Source organism: Caretta caretta, chromosome 13, assembly GCF_965140235.1.
Source record: "Caretta caretta isolate rCarCar2 chromosome 13, rCarCar1.hap1, whole genome shotgun sequence".
In the NCBI taxonomy this organism is placed as follows: Eukaryota; Metazoa; Chordata; order Testudines; family Cheloniidae; genus Caretta; species Caretta caretta.
In genome coordinates this window covers 6,411,376-6,432,059 of record NC_134218.1, presented here as the reverse complement: position 1 = coordinate 6,432,059, position 20,684 = coordinate 6,411,376, and the positions used below count along the sequence as shown (strand labels likewise).

Below are 20,684 nucleotides of genomic sequence, written 5' to 3'. Positions count from 1 at the left end.
ACCATTCCTAGAGAGTAGTGATCAGTAGTTCACAGACATGCTGGAAGGGCATAACGAGTGGAGTCCCTCAGGGATCGGTTTTGGGTCCAGTTCTGTTCAATATCTTCCTCAATGATTTAGATAATGGCATAGAGAGTACACTTATAAAGTTTGTGGATGATACCAAGCTGGGAGGGGTTGCAAGTGCTTTGGAGGTTAGGATTAAAATTCAAAATGATCTGGACAAATTGGAGAAATGGTCTGAAGTAAATAGGATGAAATTCCATAAAGGACAAATGCAAAGTACTCCACTTAGGAAGGAACAATCAGTTGCACACATATAAAATGGGAAATGACTGCCTCGGAAGGAGTACTGTGGAAAGCGATCTGGGGTCATAGTAGACTAAAAGCTAAATATGAGTCAACAGTATAACACTGTTCCAATAAAAGCGAACATCATTCTGGGATGTATTAGCAGGAATGTTGTAAGCAAGACACAAGACGTAATTCTTCCACTCTACTCCGCTCTGATTAGGCCTCAACTGGAGTATTGTGTCCAGTTCTGGGCACCACATTTCAGGAAAGATGTGGACAAATTGGAGAAAGTCCAAAGAAGAGCAACAAAAATTATTAAAGGTCTAGAAAACATGACCTGTGAGGGAAGATTGAAAAAAATTGGTTTCTTTAGTCTGGAAAAGAGAAGACGGAGGGGTTGTTACAAGGAGGAGGGAGAAAAAATTTTCTTCTTAATCTCTGAGGATAGGACAAGAAACAATGGGCTTAAATTGCACCAAGGGAGGTTTAGGTTGGACATTAGGAAAAACTTCCTACCTGTCAGGGTGATTAAGCACTGGAATAAATTGCCTAGGGAGGTGATGGAATCTCCATCATTGAAGACTTTTAAGAACAGGTTAGACAAACATCTGTCGGGGTGGTCTAGATAATTAGTCCTGCCACGAGTGCAGGGGACTGGACTAGATGACCTCTCGAGGTCTCTTCCAGTCCTATGATAATCTGCTACATGCATAGTAATGAGCTCATGAGAATAAGGGGTTTTCTTTCAGCCTGATTGGGAATACAGTTATAACATGCTTCATGCAGCATGAAATGCTGATCGATTTGCTACAGGGCCAAGACACTTAACGTGTCAAAAGTTATTCCATAGTGAGCAAGGATGTCTCATGCACATCCACTCTTCCTTAATGAACTCTTTTTGAGCAGGGATAGGCCCCCTTGGGGCACCCCATAAACAACCTCTAGCAAAGCTCCTAGTCAGACTTGCTTAATCCAAATCTACTGCTATTTAGATTCAAGAACAGAAGCCATCAGATTAAAACGTCAATAGTTCATACAGCACCTGTACATGCTAGAAGATTAGATTCCTCTTAGATCCAGTGGTTATGCAGATGCGCAGATAAACCAGGTCTCCCTGGAAACACTACTCTTCCCTGCTGTGAGTGTGCTCATTTGGAGATTATGTAAAGTAGAATGTGTGCTCTAGTCTCTGTACAAGTATGAGCTGCTGTTCCATCCCCATCTTGCTGCAAGTGTCTGGAATAGAGATTAATCAGCATGACTCCATGAGAAACACTTTGAGAAATGAGTGTGTAATCTCAGTGATCACGAAATGCTTCCTTTGCATTTCCATGGTCCCACTGAATACCTTTCCTTTTTATGGAATATGCTAAAATACGGAGGGTCTGATTCTGATCTTTCTTACACCATTGACCTGAGGGGAGCTTGCCACAGGGGATGCAACCATGGGGATGTTTGTTACTGTTCAGCCCTCTCAAAATGCATTTGTGGCAGCCTACAGTCTTAGCTATGGCCATATGGGGACAAGACCATCATGTGTCTGTGCCGGGAGCATGAGAGGAGCTTTCCACATCCACTCACGGCCGCGCTGAGGGTTTTCATGATTGCAGTTCCTGTGTGGACTGAGCTGAGTGTTAACCAGAGATGGGGCTCAACTAGAACGCCAGATCTGAGTCCTTCCAAAATTGGGTGAAGCCCTAATTTGGATCTGCTTTCAGAGCCACTCTTCACCTCTTGGGGGCCCCCTCTCACCTGAACTCTTTGCTTTGGGTCAACGTCACCATTTGCAGAGCAACCCGTGCTGCTCTGGAACGAAGCAGATGGAGCAGAAAAGTTCCTTCCATCCTAGATTTTCCATGGAAGTGCAAAACCACAATGAGTCAATCCCCACTGCCACCGATGTCGCCTTCGGCACCCGTTTGTTACAGCTACAAAACCAAGCAACTTCAGGCTTTCTCCTGTGCTGCTGCTCATGCCTGGAAGAAATAAGCATCCACAAAGCCACCTCATTGTCCTCCCTTCAGATCTCTCCTTAGAAGTCTGCTGTGGTGGATGGTCCGGCAGCAGGTGTGCAGTGACCGCTCACTAGTGTCTCGCTGTTACCTTTTGCGTCCTGCTCTGTTTGTCACATCCCCCTCTAACAAACTCTTTGGGAGGCAGGGAGCATCTTATGATGTGTGTGTACAGTATCTAGCACTGTGGCACTGTATTGCGGTTCCTAAGCGTTACCACAGCACAGACAACACTTAATATTAATAACAAGAGAGTCTTGTGCTTTGTCCCACTTTGGCAGGGCAGTCCTGGGAGAAGAGGACCACAAGGGGAACAAGGGGAACCAGGGCCGAAGGTGAGTAATGACAGCACTCCGACTCTGATTTTCTTTCAGACAGCTATATGCCTATAGGTCATAGGGATGAGCAAGTGCAACTCCATTAACTTCAATGGACTTACATTAACTTACCCCAGGTCTGAATTCATCCCTACATTAATGATACTTCTGCCTACTTAGGGCAGGGATCCAGAGATTTTGAGAAATAGAACAATGAAAATGTCTGTAATCAAATAGAAAATGACATGATTGTTTAAGCACCAAGTGGGTGCTCAGAGCTGTGTGATATAGACTGATCCCTGCTCCAAAATTCTCCAGACACCTAGTTGTGTTGATTAACTACATGGCTCCAGTAAGCTTCTTTCTAAGAAAACAACCCAGCTCCATCAGAAAACGTTTATCCCAGTTTTGTGGTGTTCTTATTCTCCCTGCCGTGCATGGCTGATTTGACCCCGTGCCTCGGCATGCTTGGGAAAGGTGCGAAGTACAGGGAGAGCCACAGAAACTGGGTATATCTCTGCGGAAAAGGAGCAGAGACGAGCATGAAACAAAAGCTGGATCTGAACATCCTGGAATTTGGGAGGAGTGGAGAAGGCATTGAAATCCACACTTAGAGCGTTTGCAAATTGGAGTCATTGCTATGTGTTACCCATCAAAGCATGATTGAGAGAATCCAGTAAAGAAGCAAGGGAAACCCCCCCACTGCTTTCCTTTTTCAAACTAACTGCACAGAAGCCAACATCATTGATAGAGCTGGTCAGAAAAAGACATTGAAAAATGGACACCGTTTTCAGTTAAGTCTTTGCAGAACCTTTCCCCCCATCTTTTGTCCAGCTTCAATCACTAGAATAATTTGCTATAGGGCAGGGCTGCTCCTGCTTCCCTGGAAACCAGTGGGAGTTTTGTCATTGATTTCCCTGGAAGCCAGATCAAAACCTTGGACTGCAAAGGCAAAGGGCTGTACAGTTGAGGGTACTGGACACTTCCAGGCCTTGCCTCTTCCTTTTGCATCCAGTAGCTGCTTTGTGCTGAAACAGGTCGTATGGTGCAGTCAATGCGTGTGGAAGTCACTGGTGTTCCTCCTGACATTTTGTTTAATTTCTTTGACTGGCTTTAGGGTGAGCCAGGTCCTCCTGGACAAGTCGGACCAGAGGGTCCTAGTGGACAACAAGGGTCACTAGGCTCCCAAGGAATCACCGTGCAGGGCCCAGTGGTACGTGATCTCTCCCATTGCTTTTATCCCATCTTTTACTCTGTGTGAAAGATACAACTGTATGTGGGGTCTGGTTTTGTTTGTTACAGGGATGTGGTGATAAAAACACCTGAGCCCTATCTACGACAGTGCTTACAATGCTATTACTACTAGCTGCGCTGTTGCTATTGTAGGGATGGCTAGTTTTTCTAATATTGACAAGACCCTAAATTCTGGTTTAAAAACTGGCCACGTGGGATAGCTGATCCCTAGTCTAGCCCCTGAAAAAGAGCCCAACGGAGTATTAACATTTCAGTAGCATAGTCATCATGGTTAGAGAAGCAATGGGCAATGGTTACGTAGGTGTATATACACAAATACCTGCCTACAAATGCCAGGCAAAAGGGTGAGCTATGGAGGTGTGCAAGGATCCCTGTGGGCACAAATCACTTCAAAGGTTGTGTGGAGGTAGTTGGGTCATGGCCCTGCTGAACTGACCATGAGTGATGAGTAGCCATGGACAGATAGGCTGCTGCCCAACTTAAGGGATGGTGCAGAATGCATGCAACTCTATTGTTCCATTTTGATTCCAGGGACCACCAGGAATTAAAGGGGATAAAGGAGACACTGGAATCCCAGGCATGCAGGTAATATAATCGATATCACTCCTTTGACTCAAAGAGCTACCTCTTTTCCTGCTGAACATTTGAAATCCAAGGAGTTAGCTGTCTTTATTGCCATCCCCACTATGAAACCCCATCTCCTCCACGCAGGAAATCTGCAGGAACACGTTGCACTGTTATCCGAGCCCGCACAGGAGCTTGGCAAACATGAATCAGTTCAGCCTCCCACCAATCTTGCAAGTATTATGGGGCCCATTTCCCTGAAAAATAAACTGGGCAATGGACAAACAGTAAAGCAATGGCAGAGCCAGCAGACTGACTTCCACCCCTCTTCTCTACCACTTCCTAAGTATCCCCAGTGCAGAAGAGGCAGGAAATCCAGTTGGGCCTGTAAAATTCTTTTGGGACTCCCTGTTATGGAAGGTGTTATTAAAATGTAAGACATAGGGGAGGAGAGAGAAGAGGAGTCTGACCTTACGATGGTAAATAGGGGTGGGGTTCAGTTTCATATACCTGAAAATAGAGCAGGTTGAAAATGGAATTTCGTTGACATTTTAGTGCTCTGTTCCTTTTTTGTTCTGCTGTGCTTGATTGTCCTCTTTGGTGGCTGCCTCTGTTTCCACCATTAAAAATATGAAGTGGAATGTAATTGCTGGACGCCAGACTTAACCAGCAATTCTGTTTTCCAGGGTATTCCTGGTGCCCAGGGAGCCCCAGGCAGAGACGGCATTCAGGGTGCAAAGGTAAAAACACACAGACTCAGATTTTCAAACTTGGGCACCTAACACTCCATATGTGGCCTGATTTGCAGAGATGCTGAGCACCCACAGGTCCTGGTGTGTGTGTGGGAAACTGAGGTTGCATTGCACCTCTGAAAACTGGCCTGCTTTGAGGTGCACAAATATGGACTTGGGTGCCTAACTTTACTCACTCAGATTTGAAAACTTGGGCCAGACTGTAGCTGCACCACTTCCTGTAAAAAGTGCATGGCAAAGTGTACGGGGAGAGGGGAGGAATTGGCTTGAGACTGCGGATTAGAGATTTACTCTCTGGTACTTCTCCCATGGCACCTTACCTAGCAAAGAGCTCTGGGGTCCTATTCTTCTCACAGCATCTTGGAGTAAAGCATGGACGTTCTGCTGTCAAGAGGCAGTTTTCTCTACTCTCTGCCCTGCAGTTGATATTGCTAGCACAGGGTAAGCCTGTGGCAGCAGAGATGGGTGAATTGATGATTCAGACATCTCAAATGTGTCCAAAAAATTCTTCAGCTAGATTTATGTGGCTGAGTAGTTGCCAACATTCTTGTGTGTTTGGCAGTTGTTATGTTCCGTGGATAAGCCCTGGTTAAACAACCTTTGGAGTAAGGCATCACATCACTGTACCCTCAGCTCTCACCAATGCTGTGAGGACCCTCTCGTTAACACACTGTTGGGTTTGCAGGGGGTGAGAGGACTGGAAGGCACAGCAGGGCCTCCGGGGCCACCAGGACCCAGGGTAAGAGCTTGCACAAACTGTCAGTATAAAGCTTGTCATCAGCAATAACTTTCACTTCCTGCTGACTTGCTGCATTTTCCACTGGAGCCAATGTAACCACCCTCTGGCATGGGTCCATCCCAGGTATAGAACCTGGGACTTTCCACACTGCAGCAGAGACCTCTACTGCTTCAGCTTAAGGCGTAACTCTGTTAGCTGGTAGCAGTAGTAGACTTATCTAGTGGACAGCCTCTAGAGGGACACGTGCTTTGCCACAGGGTTAGGTGGTCCAGCTGGCTACTGTTCCTCGGTGGATGAGTTTAAGGCATACAGGATGCTAGACTGAAGTCACTAACTGGAGCTGGGCATGATGCCACGCAAGATCTCCTCACTCAGCTCTGCCCAGCCAGTGAGACCTGAGCTGCTCCCTAGCTTCGGTTTCACCAAGGACAGCCTTAGAGTTCATCTACATATTTTTAAGGCTCCAGTCACATTAGTGTTGAGTGTCTCATTGAGTGTTGAGGTAGTGAAGTATTATGTCCCCACCTTACAGATGATAAGATGGGGGATTGAGAGGCTCAATGACCTACTACTGAACTTCAGGCAGTACATGGCAGACACGGGAAGTGAACTCAGATTCACTGAGTCCCAGCATGAACCACCAGACCAGCCTTTCAATAGCAAAGATGCCATCTGTGGACTAGGAATTGCATTGAATCTTCCATCTCATTTCCCCTAGGCCACTAAATAGCTGTCAATCACTATTGGCTGGAATCCAGTGGGTGAAAAATTACAAATATATAGCAAATAACTGGCCCTTTTCCTATACAATTCTGGCAATAGTAGAAATACAACCGGGGAGCAGACAGAGATGTCTAGAGCATGCAGGTTGTTTTTTTTTCTCTTTAAACAATTCTTCATTATTGATGCAATTACACATTGGAGGGAAGCTCAGCTGTAAAAGAGAGGCATTAACTGTCCAAAAATAGATGTGCTCTGGGTTAAGACTAAAATAATCTCAATATAGAATGAAAGAACTAAAAACTGAAGGGTGAAAACCACATTGCAGGTCATGGGCACAACTCACATCTGCTCTCCTGACCATAATTGAGACATTAATAGGAAATGATGTGAACATGACTTATACATGATATACTCTTAACATTGTCTTCATGGTTGGATGATGCTCTGACATAAACCTTAAGGGCACAATGCCTTTAACTGAGCCCTCTAAACTGTTTCTGCTGGTGCCCTTGGAGCCATAGGGAGATGTCAGCCTCAAGTAGCAGAAGAAGAAAGCGTGCAGCTGACCGGGCCTTCTCTATAGCTGCATCTCACAGTTTAATCTCTGCAGGGTTTCCAAGGAATAACAGGTGCCCGAGGCAGTAGCGGAGAGCGAGGACCTCCAGGTGATGTTGGACCCACAGTAAGTTGTTGTTTTTTGTTCTGGTGTTTTATGTTGTGGTACTCCAGGAGTGCCTGATGAGAGCATGGAACCTGACAGAGTCCTACATGGAGATGAGTTGCAGCTGCAAAGTTCAGCTCTGCATCTGAACTTCCTCAAAGTTTGAATGTGTGTAGCTCTGAGGGTGTTAGTTCAGATCCATCTCTTCTGGTGGAAGGGACTTTGTCTATTCATCAAAGACCTGGCTGGCAAATGTCTTGGAGTAGACTCAGGGCTAGTTGTTCATGGCAGGCGTTGCCCTCTGCAGGATTCTGAGCTAAATAAAATCCAGTGGTCAAAAATTTCCTGTGTAAGATCCTGAACTGGAGAAAGAAATCACTAGAGATGGGCCTGAACCAAACCCACAGAACCAAACTTTTTGGGCAAGCCTTAGCCCACATCGGCACTTTGCAGTTGTCCATTTAGCTCAGATGAAGAACTCTTTGCATGTGAGGAGAACTTACCTTGGATCAAGGCAGATCTGTAGTGTTTTGACAGCTCTGATGCTGCCTTTTTGAGGGCATCAGTCTTTTCCTGTTGCTCCTTATTTGTTGTTATCCTTAATAAAAACCCTCCATTATTTGTATGCATTTGGTCTTCTGTTGTGGGGGGAGTGTATATCTCCTTAACTACAGCCACAGTATTTACTGGTTCACATGTTTGTGGCCAAACAAAATGACATTTGTACACGCATTTTGCATAATTCTGTGATATACACCATAAGATATCAAAGAATCGGGCTGTGCATGTACAGATCAGCTTCCCCTGTACAATTGCATGCACATTTGTAGGGGTTTGTGCATGCTAATGGCTGAGACTACAGTTTTGGAAGGAGCACCTGAAAAGATCCACTGCAAATGTGGTCCTTAATTTGGAGTTAGCCTGTAAACATACCACTGGCTGTTCTCTTGAGAATCACAACAGTACTGTAATCATGCTGGCTTTTATTAAATTGACCTTTTACTTCCCATTTTTCACCTCCTCCCAGTTTAAAAAGTGTTTATTTTTGCTCTGTTTTTCAACAGGGTCTGCCTGGTCCAAAGGGGGAAAGGGGAGAGAAAGTGAGTTTTTCTCCTTGGAGTTCTTTATATTGTGCAGTGCAGTTACTGAGTGCCGCACTGAACGGGCCACGCACGCTAAGCAGCTGTACAAGTGACAGTGACGTGATTAAGCCATTTCAGTGCTGAACTCTCATTTACCTGTTGCTTCTTGGCTTTCCATTCACCTGAATGACCGTCCCATGGGAACCTGACATAATATTGCAACAGGCTCAGTCGCAGTAATGGCGGGGAGTGGAGGGAGCCCACCACCACCAACAACTTGAGTCTCATTAAGGATTTTTCTATAAAAATGTATTTCATGCTAATTGACTAACTCAGAACAAAATGTTGTGGGTCAGATCCTCAGCTACTGTAAATAGCTGCAGCTCCACTGGAATCAGGGGATTTCCACCAGCTGAAAGTCTGGGTTTAGATATTGAGGGGGAGCTTTCCCCTGGCAACTCTAGCTAAAATTTTCTAAAGTGTCTGAGTCCTATTTTCAAGGGTGACTTGAGCACTTAGGCACCTGCCTTTCCTTGATTTCAGGCCTTAGGATCGTAAGTTCCACTGACTTTCAAGTACACTCCTAAATGACTTGGCTGGTTTTGACCCTTTGTTACGTGGCCTGTCTGGTGCTAGGTAGCACTAGGTGCCAGAGAATGTACACAGCTCTTGTACCAGCATGCAATCAGTCAGCCAGTAAATTACACCTGAGATCTGGCAAAACTCAAGCCTTGTCTGTAGGTGATGCAAATATGGAATTTGCCACAGTGTTTCTCCTCATGCAGGACCTGACTGACAGACATTGAAGTCAATGGAAGTCATTCCATTATCTTCAGGGGGCTTTGGCTCATGCTCTGAGAAGCCTCTTTGCTGGGCCTCTTTCTCTGTGGGTTCCCTTTGCACCTGTCTCTGGGTACATCTGCGCTGCAAAGAAAAAACACACGGCACCGAGTCTCAGAGCCCAGGTCAATTGCCTCAGGCTCGTGCTATGGGGCTAAAAGTAGCAGTGTAGACATTCCTGTTTTGAGACCCTCCCCCGTCACAGGGTTTCAGAGCTTGCGCTCCAGCCTGAGCGGGAACATCTACATTGCTATTGTCAGCCCTACAGCCCAAGTCCCATGAGCCCAAGTCAGTTGACACAGGCCCTGAGGCCTGACACCGCGGGATTTTCTTTGCAGAGTAGATGTACCCTTAGAAAGTGGTGCTGGAAGAGTTTTTAAAGTGCGGGTGTTGAAGGCGGAAACCATGTATGTGGGTTGCTATTACTACTTCAAGCCAGGAAGGGCAGCAGCACCCCTACTTCCAGCCCCGATGGCCTTCGAGACCGGGTGCAAGACTTTTCTATTTTCTATTTCGTCACCTCCCTTTTTCACCAGCTCTTCCTTTTGTGGACTTTTTTTATGTTGTGGTTGCTGGTTTTTCCTGGGCCTTGTGCCCAGTTTTTGTTTAATTCTGTGTAAGATTGCACATTGATCGCAACAGAACCAGCCACAGATGGAAGTTTTCTGAAGAGGTTTGGAAGGGTTCAGTTTTTTTAGTTATGAATTTTCATGGCTAGTATCAACGTTTATTTCCAAGTAGTTTATATCCTGCTGTGCAAAAACTTTAAGAAAAAACTCAGAAAGCAACCATTGTTTATTCAGCAGATGATGACCGTAGGAGTCAAGATTCATTCATTAAAGATTCAGAAACAAAGGCATAACATTTTTATATTTAATCATGTTAATTTTAAGCATCACTGAGTACTAACTCTTATGTTAGACACACTTATCAGTCTTCAAGCTAGATAAACATATATGCAAATATACTCTCCAGCTGTGGTTAATTTCATTTATTAATGACTGAAAATTGATTTAATCAATTTGTGGGTACAGGGAAAAACAAAATTATTGATATTTACCAGTTAAGATTTTATTGTTTCAAAGCCTATTGATGAATAAATAGAGATCTCATGGTGATGAATATCTCGAGAGCTCAAGCTGTTGGTAAGAATGTGCCATCAGAAAACTTACATTCTATCCACTTCATTTCAAAAGTATTTAATTATTTTTAATTTTACTTCAGGGTGAACCACAATCCCTGGCCACCATTTACCAGCTGGTTAGTCAGGCTTGTGAGCAGATGATTCAGAGTGAGTATCACATGTCTCCTTGAGCAACAGTGCTTCTACGGTACTTGACGTTTTACCACATAATGAAGAACCTGATCCAAAATCCATTGCCAAAGGCCTTCTATTGACTTCAGTGGGCTTTGGATCATACCCTAAGAGTCTGATCCTGTGAGCATTAAAAGTGAGGAGGAATCTCTCAGGCAGGCCCTCAAAATTGAACATCCCCCCACGCCCCCCAACACGAGTTGTATTAGCACAAAGACCTGTGAAATATTACTTAACAGTCCGACCTGGTATCATGTACTGGATTTTCCTTTCAAGGGTAGGAAAAGGCTTGGATTGAAACTTGACTGTTTTAGGAAAAATCACTCCAATGTTTCATTAATTGATCCCTCAGTTTCTACAGCAGAGAAAAACAGGAGGCTTGATTTTGGGTGGGTGGAACTTGGAAAGCTTAGCTCAGATGATGCAGCCTGGACCAAGTGCAGTGCCCATGGAATGCACCAGGGATGTGTGTGTTTGCTTTTCCTGGGATGAAGAGTTGTCAGCAAGATTTGCTTGGGGTCGACTGATGCACAGGGAGATCAAGTTAGTGCTTTGTCCAAGGTCAGATAGCAAGACCATGACTCCGCAGAGTCTTCCTCTTCAGTTCATGACCTCTGCAATTTGGACTGACAACATCATAGTACCTGGTGATTTTTATTTATATATCAAGTTTTTTAGAGATGGGGCAACATAGAATACACAGAATAAAATCAGACCACATCATTCATCCTGACATGAGTTTTGCAAACAAAACCAGAACTAGAGAACGGTACTGTAATATCACAAGTTTCCATAGTTTGACTCCCATCTATGTAAAATAGGTATGAGCCAACACTGGAACCACTTTCACTTGTCTACCACCCTACTTCCCCTCTCTCTCCCTGAACTTTGGGGTGCAGACAAAACAGAAGTGGATCTGAACCACCCCAATTGTGGTTTTGCAAACTCAATGAAGTTTCCCGCTAGTACTTTTTTCAAACCCAAACCGCCCTTTGCCTGGTCTGATGATAGGTACGTTGCACTTTTAAGACTGGCTGCAGTATTGCCTTCTCTCTATGTAAGTGATGTAACCAAAGTATAACCTTATGGCATCAGAACTGCATATGGGAAACTAAAAATGGGCCGAAACGAGGACCTGACTTCTAAACGGCTTCAGATTTCAAGGGCTTGGTGATGAGTTCTGATGTGAGTCCTTGGAACTAAATGTAGTGACCATTTCAGATCCAGAAACAGAAAGGGCTTTTTTTGGGGGGGAGGGAAGGGGGTGATGTCTTGTATAGATGCAGCCAATATTTTGAGAGATCTCAACCCACATGCTGGCCCTGACTTGGCTCCAAACCTAAGCCAAGTCCTCTCTAGCTCTACATTTGGCAGACTCCGACTGTTTCTTTGGTTGGAAGAACTTACATAACCTTTCCTGAGTCTGGTAAAAGGTTAGGGCTTGGCCCAAGGGTGGGCAAAAGGCTCTTGGACCCTTTCTTATTTTATCCACACAGGTTAAATTTATGCCAGCAGAAGTTCTGACCTGAGGCCTTTTGCTCATCTCAACATCTCCTCTGGAGTGGAGATGAGGCATTTTATTGTCTGACTTGCCTTCTCAGCTCATGTGTTGAAATTCGACTCATTCATCCACGAACATACAAGGAAGCCAGTTCCTGTGTGGGATAACACATTGAAGCCAGGAGGACCTGGACCACCAGGTCTTCCGGGTATCGCTGGTACCAGAGGAGAAAGAGGAGAAGACGGTATCCCAGGACAGCCAGGCAAAGATGGGTATCCTGGGGAAAGAGGTACTGACTGAAATGTTCTTAAGTAGGGCTTCACCATGGCCTTCATACTTTCAGACATAGTGGCTAATGAAGGGTAGCTTCTTCACCTGAAATGAACTCTTGTTTCAGATAGATATGAGCACTGAGCTCAGGTCTATTTCACGTTGATTCAGCGTGGTATAGGGATAGGCACCAACCACAAAGATTCCCTCACGATCCATGTGTCCACAAAGTTTGGAGGTTACTGGATCAGAGGGGTTTGTTCAGCTCTAGGTCTCGCAATGAGCAGGATATGCAGCCTAGTACCGTCTCACCCAGTTTTCAGGAGTGACTACAAAATTATGGGTCGAAGACACTTTGAGTCACACTCACCCCATGAATATTACAAACAAGTGGAATGTCTGCCTAGGATTATCATGCCCGAGTGTCTGTCTGGTCTGCCTGAATATCTGTATCTCGTTCCCCTCCACTTCTGACCCAGTAATCTCATACTGGCATTATCTGTTTCGCAAAGTGGATCCCGCAGCACCCATTCTCTAACTGGATCTCTCAAGTAGCTGTGAGCCACTCATCACTTGTCACACTCCCTTCCTCAGCTTTGCCAGTGACTCTTCTCCACATCCCTTCACACTGCCCCTGACTTGTGGAATACCCTTCCTGAGCTGATCTCACCTCATGCAGGTCTCACCTCTGTCGTTTCTAAGAAATCAGCCATTTAATGATGGCTACAGGAAAAAAAAAAGATGGAAATATCTGGACATGTGTTAAGACCAAAGCCAGAGCATCTGCTGTGGCAGGTGTGCCATTGGGCAGCTGGAGAAATACATAAAAGGGGCCAACTAAAAGAATCCCTCCTTAGTACTTAGGGAGAAACTTGTGGGACTTGGGACATGCAGTGTCATGTACTCCTGTACCAGATATAGATTGGCTATGGAGCTTGCTTACACACACCAGGTGTGTTTATTGTCAGATCCTTTAATGCTCTGCCAGGTATGGCTGAGGTTTATATTACAATGACCTTTCCATTATATGCGAAGAGTAGCCCAGGACAGATGGGGGTGGTGGAACCTTCTTTGTGCCCCGAAGCAAAGTTTGATGGGGCAGGAAGGATTCCAGTATTGGATTGTACCTCTTTCTCCCACCCATTGTATTGTAACCCATCTCAGAGTGCAAGCTCTTTGGCGTAGAGACCATGTGTGTTTGTACGTGCGCGCGTGTGTTCACATCACCCAGCCTAATGGAGTGCAGTCCTGATGGATGCCTCCAGACACACATGTGCCCATAAGTATTAGCCAACAAAAAACAGGAGGCCCTTCTACCCAGCAGCATCACCCACCATCCAAGCTGGGCTCTCATTTTCTCTGGGCACAAGGCTGGACCCTTTAGGGTCTCTGCCTCTTAGGCCAGCACAAAAGGAATTCACAGGGCCAAATCTGAAAGTCTTACTTGGTCAAAACTCCACTTGAAGTCAATGTAAGGACTAAGTAAAGGTGCCAGCATATGGCCAACGGGTTTTTCCAGTGTAGGAATAAGAGCAACGTGCAAAGCTTCTTATCTCCCCCTCAGTGGACAAAGCATTTGCTGGCTCCTTTTTGGAGTAGAACTCGTGAGCTTTGGCGAGAATAGTCTCTTATCTCTGGCCTCTTGGCCTCAAACTTAAAGCTCCTGCACTTGCAAGGAGAAAGTGTTGCTGGAACTTTTGTTTAATTACAGGACAAATCTTGACTGCACTGTCATTCGGGCAGCCACCATTGGTTTAATAAAACAGCGTATTACGGACAGGCTGTTAGAAGAACCTTTTGGCTACAGCTCCAAAGAGGCACATGCAGCATGAAAACACTAGGAGAGAAAGAAAAGGAAATTGCTGTGTGCATGTGCAATGAGAGCCTCTCCCTCCTTTTTCATGTAGAATTTCCTTCCATTTTTAGTCTAAGTTTGTGGTTTAATTGGCATGTTTCACACGGCCACTCACACAGCAACCTGAATCTGTCAGGAGCGCTCAAGGACGATTCTGTGCCGTTGTTTCCTGCTCCCCCCACCCTCCCCAGTCTTTATGCATAGCATCCAGTGAGAACAGGAGGGGAACAAGCACTAAGGGTATATAGCAATCATACTGACAGATTGTTTTCACATGAGGGATGGTTTAAAACAAATACAAGTTTTTTCTTCTTCCCATTACAAGAAAATCTCCCGCATTCACAAACTGAAGCTCGGTTTCTGTCCAGCTGAAAAGAAACCTAGGGCAAGCAGCTATTTTCGCTGCTAACGCAAAGGACCCCTACAAGCACTGAATGTTCTTCTGCAGTTTGAGTCCTGGGCCTGTCAGGCGGTTGCTGCTGCTCTCCCTCACAAGCACGTATTCCCGTGAAAGGGCCCCACTTCAGAAGCAGGTCTCGCATATGGATGCAGGTTTTTGATGGTAGGAGAGGCAAAGCCAGGTGTTAATGGGAGGAGATAATGTCTGAGTGGATATTTTTGTAAAATATTTATTGGAGAGTCTCGTGCAACATTAATTGAAACTGCTCTGGCTTCAGTGGCAGCTGAACCCTTCTGAAAAGCCAACCGCTAGGTCAAGCCGGTCAGTCATTCAATTCTGGACTGAAAATGTAAAGCTTATCAAAATGACGACAAAGTGGAGAGGGGACGAAGCAACGTGCAACTATTTCCAGCTGGTTAAGTGAGGAGATGGAGCCCCTAGACAAAGAACAGGTGGAACTTACGTGTAGAACTGGTCAGAATCTCTTGGCCAAAACTTCTGTCAAAAAAAGCCATTTCCTCAAGAGAAATGTCTTGAGACACGAGGTGGGGAGGTAATATCTTTTATTGGACCAACTTCTGTTCGGTGAGAGAGAGACGCTTTTGAGCTACACAGAGCTTTTCTTCAGGTGCCAGTATGGAAGCATATCAGTGATGACAGTTTCGTCAGGAAGGTGAGACTAACTCGTTAGCCTAGGGGTCAGGATATTGACCTGGAACATGGGAGACCAGATTAGAGTCAGAGCAGGGACTTGAATTTGAGGCGAGCACCAGCACAGGCTGGTGACACTGTGGAAACTTTTGCAAGGTCTCAGTTTCATTCCTCATCAGAATGGAAACAGATTCCCAAACCTCCAAAACATTTCACACAATGGAATTGCCGTTTTCCAGTGCATCCTCCCTGAGCAGCTAGAGCCTGGCGTATGCAGTTGCCCCAGTTGCCCTGAGAAAGCTGCAGTTGTGTGCTGGCCCCTAGAGGTGGTAAGGGGAGGAAGAGCTGGAAGAGCTCAGGCAGACTGGCTCTGACGCACAGAGGGCTGCAGGCACAGCAGAGCAATGCAGATTGATGATGTCATTTCTACTGCACCACTAAAATGGTATTCAACAGTGAAGGGTTAACAGGCTCCCTAACACTGTATGATACACTGCACTGTATTTAAAGACCAGGTATAAATAATATTAAAAGATGACTTGATTTATATTTAGCCACTAATAGCCACAAACTTAAATTCAGTGTGTAGGGGCATGATCCTATTTGAGGGACAATGCCAAGGGCTGCCCAAGGATACATATGCCGGTCCGCACGGGAGGGGTTAAAAGAGGGGATCCTGTTTTGCTGAGTGTGGTACTAAAGGCCACAACCTCCTAAAAGACCATAGCACCCGAGAGCCACCTTATGGGGAGGCTGGAGTAGAGGGTGTTAATGCAGGGGAAGCTGTTAAGCTCTGGTAAGTGACATCTCTTTCTCTCATCCTCAAACTGGAGGACCAGGACCCAAGGGTGAGAAAGGGATGGCTGGAGCCAGGGAGGAAGGAGTCCAGGGACCAAGAGGACGAGCAGGTACAGTGAATACAGTCTTGTGGTTTCAATCGTAATGTTGATTCTTCATCTGTGCTCCCAAGGGGTTTGAGCAAACAGTTTAGGCATAGCTTGCAACAGCCACATCCCAAATTCAAAAGATGAGCCTAAATCTGCCTCTAGTGGGGTTTCTGGCACCTTCATCTGAAGCATCTGGTGCTGGCCACTATCAGAGACAAGAAACTAGACTATATGGCCCATGGGTCTGCTCCAGGATTTCAATTGCTCTGTTCCTAAGACCCCATGGGGCATATTTTCCTAAGAGCCTCCCTTTGGTAAACATCTGCCAGTACAGAGGCAGAAATCCCCAATATCTGAGCATACCAACTAGGTAATTGTGTGTTTTAATTACACAATTTACACACAGACTTTTCACATTGCCTACACTATTGCAAAGTTTTGTGCACACACAGAGCCAGATGTTCAGATGGTATAAACCAGTTGAGGATATGGCTCACAAAGTGGAAGGCCCTTTGAAAATTGGCCCCACTTCGTTGGAACCTAAAATCTCTGTAAATTCTCCTGTCCCTAAGAGCCTGATCTGCTTTAGCTGAAGTCAATGGGACTATTGCAGACATAAGTGACAGCAGGCTTCAGCAGGGAAGCATTATAGAAAGTATTTTTTCATATATTTATGATTGTTACTGTTGACATATAAAGATATAAAACCAATGAACCCCATCAGGATCTTGGGCTTGGTGGTTGGTAAGTCTCCACATGGGAGATGGTGATGAGATTCCCTAATCCTGATCCCTGCTCTCCAGGGGCTGGAAGCGCTCCCTCAGGGCGAGGATATGTCATCACACTCCTGAGCAATTCTTCTTCCTGATGTTTAGGAGACAGCACTGATGAATGCAGACAAGAGTTCTTTCTAGCTTTCTTCAGCCAGAGTGATGCTGGCCACATCACAAAGCTTCTAGAGCACTGGTGAACAGCAGGAAAGGGTTAAATTGTGGGAAATGGGAAAGAGGTCCATAGGTCTTCATCGGGATCCAGTGGGGACTCTCCAACCTCATCTTCCTTCAAAAGGGAGCTGGGAAAGTCCCCAGATAACTGGCAGTACGCCATCAGACAATAGATATTGCATTGGACCAGCAGAGTTATACTGTACTGTTTGAGATGCCATTCATTTTTCAGGCCCTCCAGGAGAACAAGCCATAGGGGAGTCAGGTCTGAAGGGTTCCCCCGGGAGCACCGGTCCTCCAGGTTTTCCTGGTGCTAGAGGCAATCCTGGGGCACCTGGCTACCCAGGTGGTTGTGCTAACTCTGGATGCTACAGGGCAAGCACAAGAGGTAAGTCCTGATTCTTTATATGAAGGTGATGATTTTAGAAGCTTCCCCATTCATGTATCTTTTGCTACCTGGCTAACCTATATGAGAACTATTATTATTATTATTATTATTACTTAATTTATTTTCCCCATGCTTCAAGGATAGTCTATCCTGGAGAACATTCTTTACTTAGTACTTAACACAAACCATGTGGAAAAAGTTCTTCTGACTGGCTGCTGAACCTTCAGCAATGGTTGGAATAACTGCATAGCTCTGCTCTTTACTCGTCTGTCCATCTCTCTCTAACATAAATTTTTCCCCTTCTCACAACAAAAGACATTATGTGGCAAACTAAAGTCAGTTTTGGAGGCTTTGGGTTGCATGAGATAATGCTACTCCTGGTGGGTTAGAGCTACTTGGATATGACCTCTGCTCCATACCTCATGAAGGAACTAGGGAATTCTTCCTGAGAAGCAGTTATGCAGGGTTTCTACAAGCCACCAGGCTATCTGCTGCATCGTCCTTCTAGATTCATATCCCTCTCATAGGTGAAGAGCTCGTGGTCACTTGGCAGAGCAATAATGCACTTCAAGAGGTGTCAGTACAAGGCACTTGTGTCCTCCTTGAACTGGATACATTTGACTTTGGCCTATGTAAAATATTAAATAGTTAAGCCATAGTTTAATCTCTAGTTCTTATATTCAATCTGGAGTCATTAAAGAAACTTCTACTGCAATAAGGCATTCTCATGTGACGAGCCATTTATAGCCTGTAATATTGACCTCCCCCATCAAAATAGCCATTTTTTCAGAGCAGCCATGTCTGTAAACTGGCCTTCTATGCAATCATGTCCAGGAAGGGGAACTGGTTCAAGACTTCTCCTAAATTATATTTTCACTGTCCCTGTCAGATGAAGCTGTGCTTCTTTATTTAACTGTACCTAGATTTCCTTTTTTCTCCATTTATGTGGACCACACCTGAAGAAGGCAAAGTAGATTTTTAAAGATGCTTCTGCTCCATATGGATGGCCCTATTTTCCACATGGATGGCCTTATTTTCCCTTTTTCTCCTAATACTGAACTACCCAATTTAGTTATTGGCGTATCTTGTCAATTAACTTTAGGCATTTTCATGGTACCAATGACAGGACATATTAATGCCTTGATATACCTCCCCATCTCATAGAATAAGAGATTCCCAGCTACATTAAGTCCTATAAAGTACAGACACTAATTGGTGCCTGAGAGAAGATTGTTAAGGAGGGAGAACTAATTATGCACCCTCCGTCCTCAGTACTTTATGTTGTATTTATTCTTCTGTTCAGTAGTATCTTCTGTTTTTGTCTCCAAACGCAGATTTCATCCCCTGATGATTGAGGCATGGACCACTGTGGACAGGTCTCCGTCCTTTGGAAAATTCTGCACTAAGGTTCTGTCTACCCAGAGTGTAACTGCAACTTGAACACCCAATAGGAGCTCCCCCCCCTCCCCCCTCCGGTTGCACTGGATTTTTGTACGGAAGTATAGAACTCTAAACTAAGCATAAAACACTACCCACAAAACCGGACTGTATGCAGATAATATCTAGTCATCCTCTCTCACCTATATTTCTGTGTTATTATCTGAACCATTTTGCACTGGACAGTTGGTGTGTCTGAACTGATATCAGGAGTCCCACACCAGGGCAAAGAAATACAGTTCAAGGTTCAAGTTTTCAAAATTACAAGAGAGCTGAGCCAAAAGTAACGTTAGTGGTATATGAAACGGTCAGAAACAGTCTGGAGCAATGGCTCATGTTTGTCCACTTGTGCTTCATTTTTTCAGCCATTATTGTGGGTCACCAGTAGCTGAGCAAAACAGCACAAGGTACTGAAAGATGAAAATCCATAAAATGGCAACACTGCCATGTTATCTGTGGGGTGCCAATGGAATAAAGTCTAATACTGTTGCTACTGCTTCTGCCTTTGGCACAATCTTGAAGTCTTCCTCCCCGTTTCCTTATATACATGACTATCATTAGACTATGGAATCACCTTTGTAGAGGAATGGTGGAAGCCCAGGTGCCTAGTCTAGTTTTATACATCTCAAGCAAAGTACTAAAAAATAGAGCATGTGTGTATTGACAAGGCATGGCCTAGGTAAGCTCCTTGGCCTTTTCCATATCTGCCTTCGAGGCACTTAGTAACAGTCTTCCATTGTATCACATAGAATACTGCATAGCCATAGGCCTCACTTCTATCAGTAGGATACTAGAGGTATTTGTTATTGTCTGACATTCTAATTGTACAGGCCACAATTGTTCATATTCATACCAAATTTATATTGATACTAGTAATGCAACACCTTAATGGTAATAGTTTGTTATTTTATATTGTACCAGCTTGTATTGGTCCCAGACCAGAGCTACATTGTAACTGCTTTCAAATAATTGCTCCTGAACCTGGATTATCGACACACAGAAGAGCAAGTTCTGTGAATAAAATGTCACTGGCGTTTGAAAATCTGGACCGACTCTTCTTGAATCGCTTCTACAAAGAAGCTTAGATACAAAAAAAGGAGCAACACACACATAATGTGTGTGCACATTTCCTCTAATTATGGGCACACTGGATAACTCTACACAAATGGCTTGTGGTGGTCATGTGCATACACAATCACGCATTTCCATTTGCAGTACTGGTAACTGTGCTCAGCTAACCCGCTTGACATTCCAGTCCGTAATGATCCAACATTTAGGAACCATGTTGCTAGGCCCCTTAGAAATACCCAAGATAGATACAGAAGTCCTCCCTGCAAAAATATGGCTCAGATGCAGTAACTAAATAATATTCCTCACCCTTAGGGAAAAGTCTAGAATGTAATACATTTTAGCCTCTCTGTCGATCTTTTTGAATAATTACATAGACTTGTCTAGAGAGTCATAACCCAGCTAGGACAGTGCACAAAACATAGAAAGAAGATCATTACATTCTGTAAATACTGAATAATTTGTATCAGACTCTATTGGATTCATCATTAGTAATTTTCTAGGACTTTTCCCTAAGGTGAGTATTTGCAGAACGATGAACGTTCCTATTGTAAAGTCTAAAGCAATACTGTAACTATGGAGGCAACTTTCTATTTACTTAAGGCAAAATTGGCAAGCTTTTAAATGTGACTTCTAAATCAGTGAGCCTTACAGCTTAGACAAAGTGTCGTCAGGGCACGATCCTCAGGCCCCAGAAAAGGGAGGGAGCAGAGGGACAAATATAAAACAT

The 20,684-nt window shown here is 44.6% G+C and overlaps 1 protein-coding gene across 6 annotated transcripts in view; it reads left to right on the top strand.

The window, feature by feature from the left end:
* The window catches only part of COL20A1 (collagen type XX alpha 1 chain), a 96,621-nt gene extending 76,693 nt beyond the window's left edge, over nt 1-19,928 (top strand). For 5 of the 6 annotated variants that reach the window (XM_048820792.2, XM_048820793.2, XM_075118692.1 and 2 more), the window contains 12 exons: nt 2,588-2,641; nt 3,741-3,836; nt 4,409-4,462; nt 5,128-5,181; nt 5,879-5,932; nt 7,266-7,337; nt 8,381-8,416; nt 10,463-10,529; nt 12,155-12,343; nt 16,064-16,138; nt 17,294-17,449; nt 18,784-19,928. In XM_048820792.2, the coding sequence (XP_048676749.1) occupies nt 2,588-2,641; nt 3,741-3,836; nt 4,409-4,462; nt 5,128-5,181; nt 5,879-5,932; nt 7,266-7,337; nt 8,381-8,416; nt 10,463-10,529; nt 12,155-12,343; nt 16,064-16,138; nt 17,294-17,449; nt 18,784-18,797 (921 nt within the window). In that variant the 3' untranslated portion in view covers nt 18,798-19,928. The remainder of the gene's footprint in view (nt 1-2,587; nt 2,642-3,740; nt 3,837-4,408; nt 4,463-5,127; nt 5,182-5,878; nt 5,933-7,265; nt 7,338-8,380; nt 8,417-10,462; nt 10,530-12,154; nt 12,344-16,063; nt 16,139-17,293; nt 17,450-18,783) is intronic. The other variant, XM_048820791.2, reaches the window with a different exon arrangement.
* The last annotated feature ends 756 nt before the right edge of the window (nt 19,929-20,684 follow it).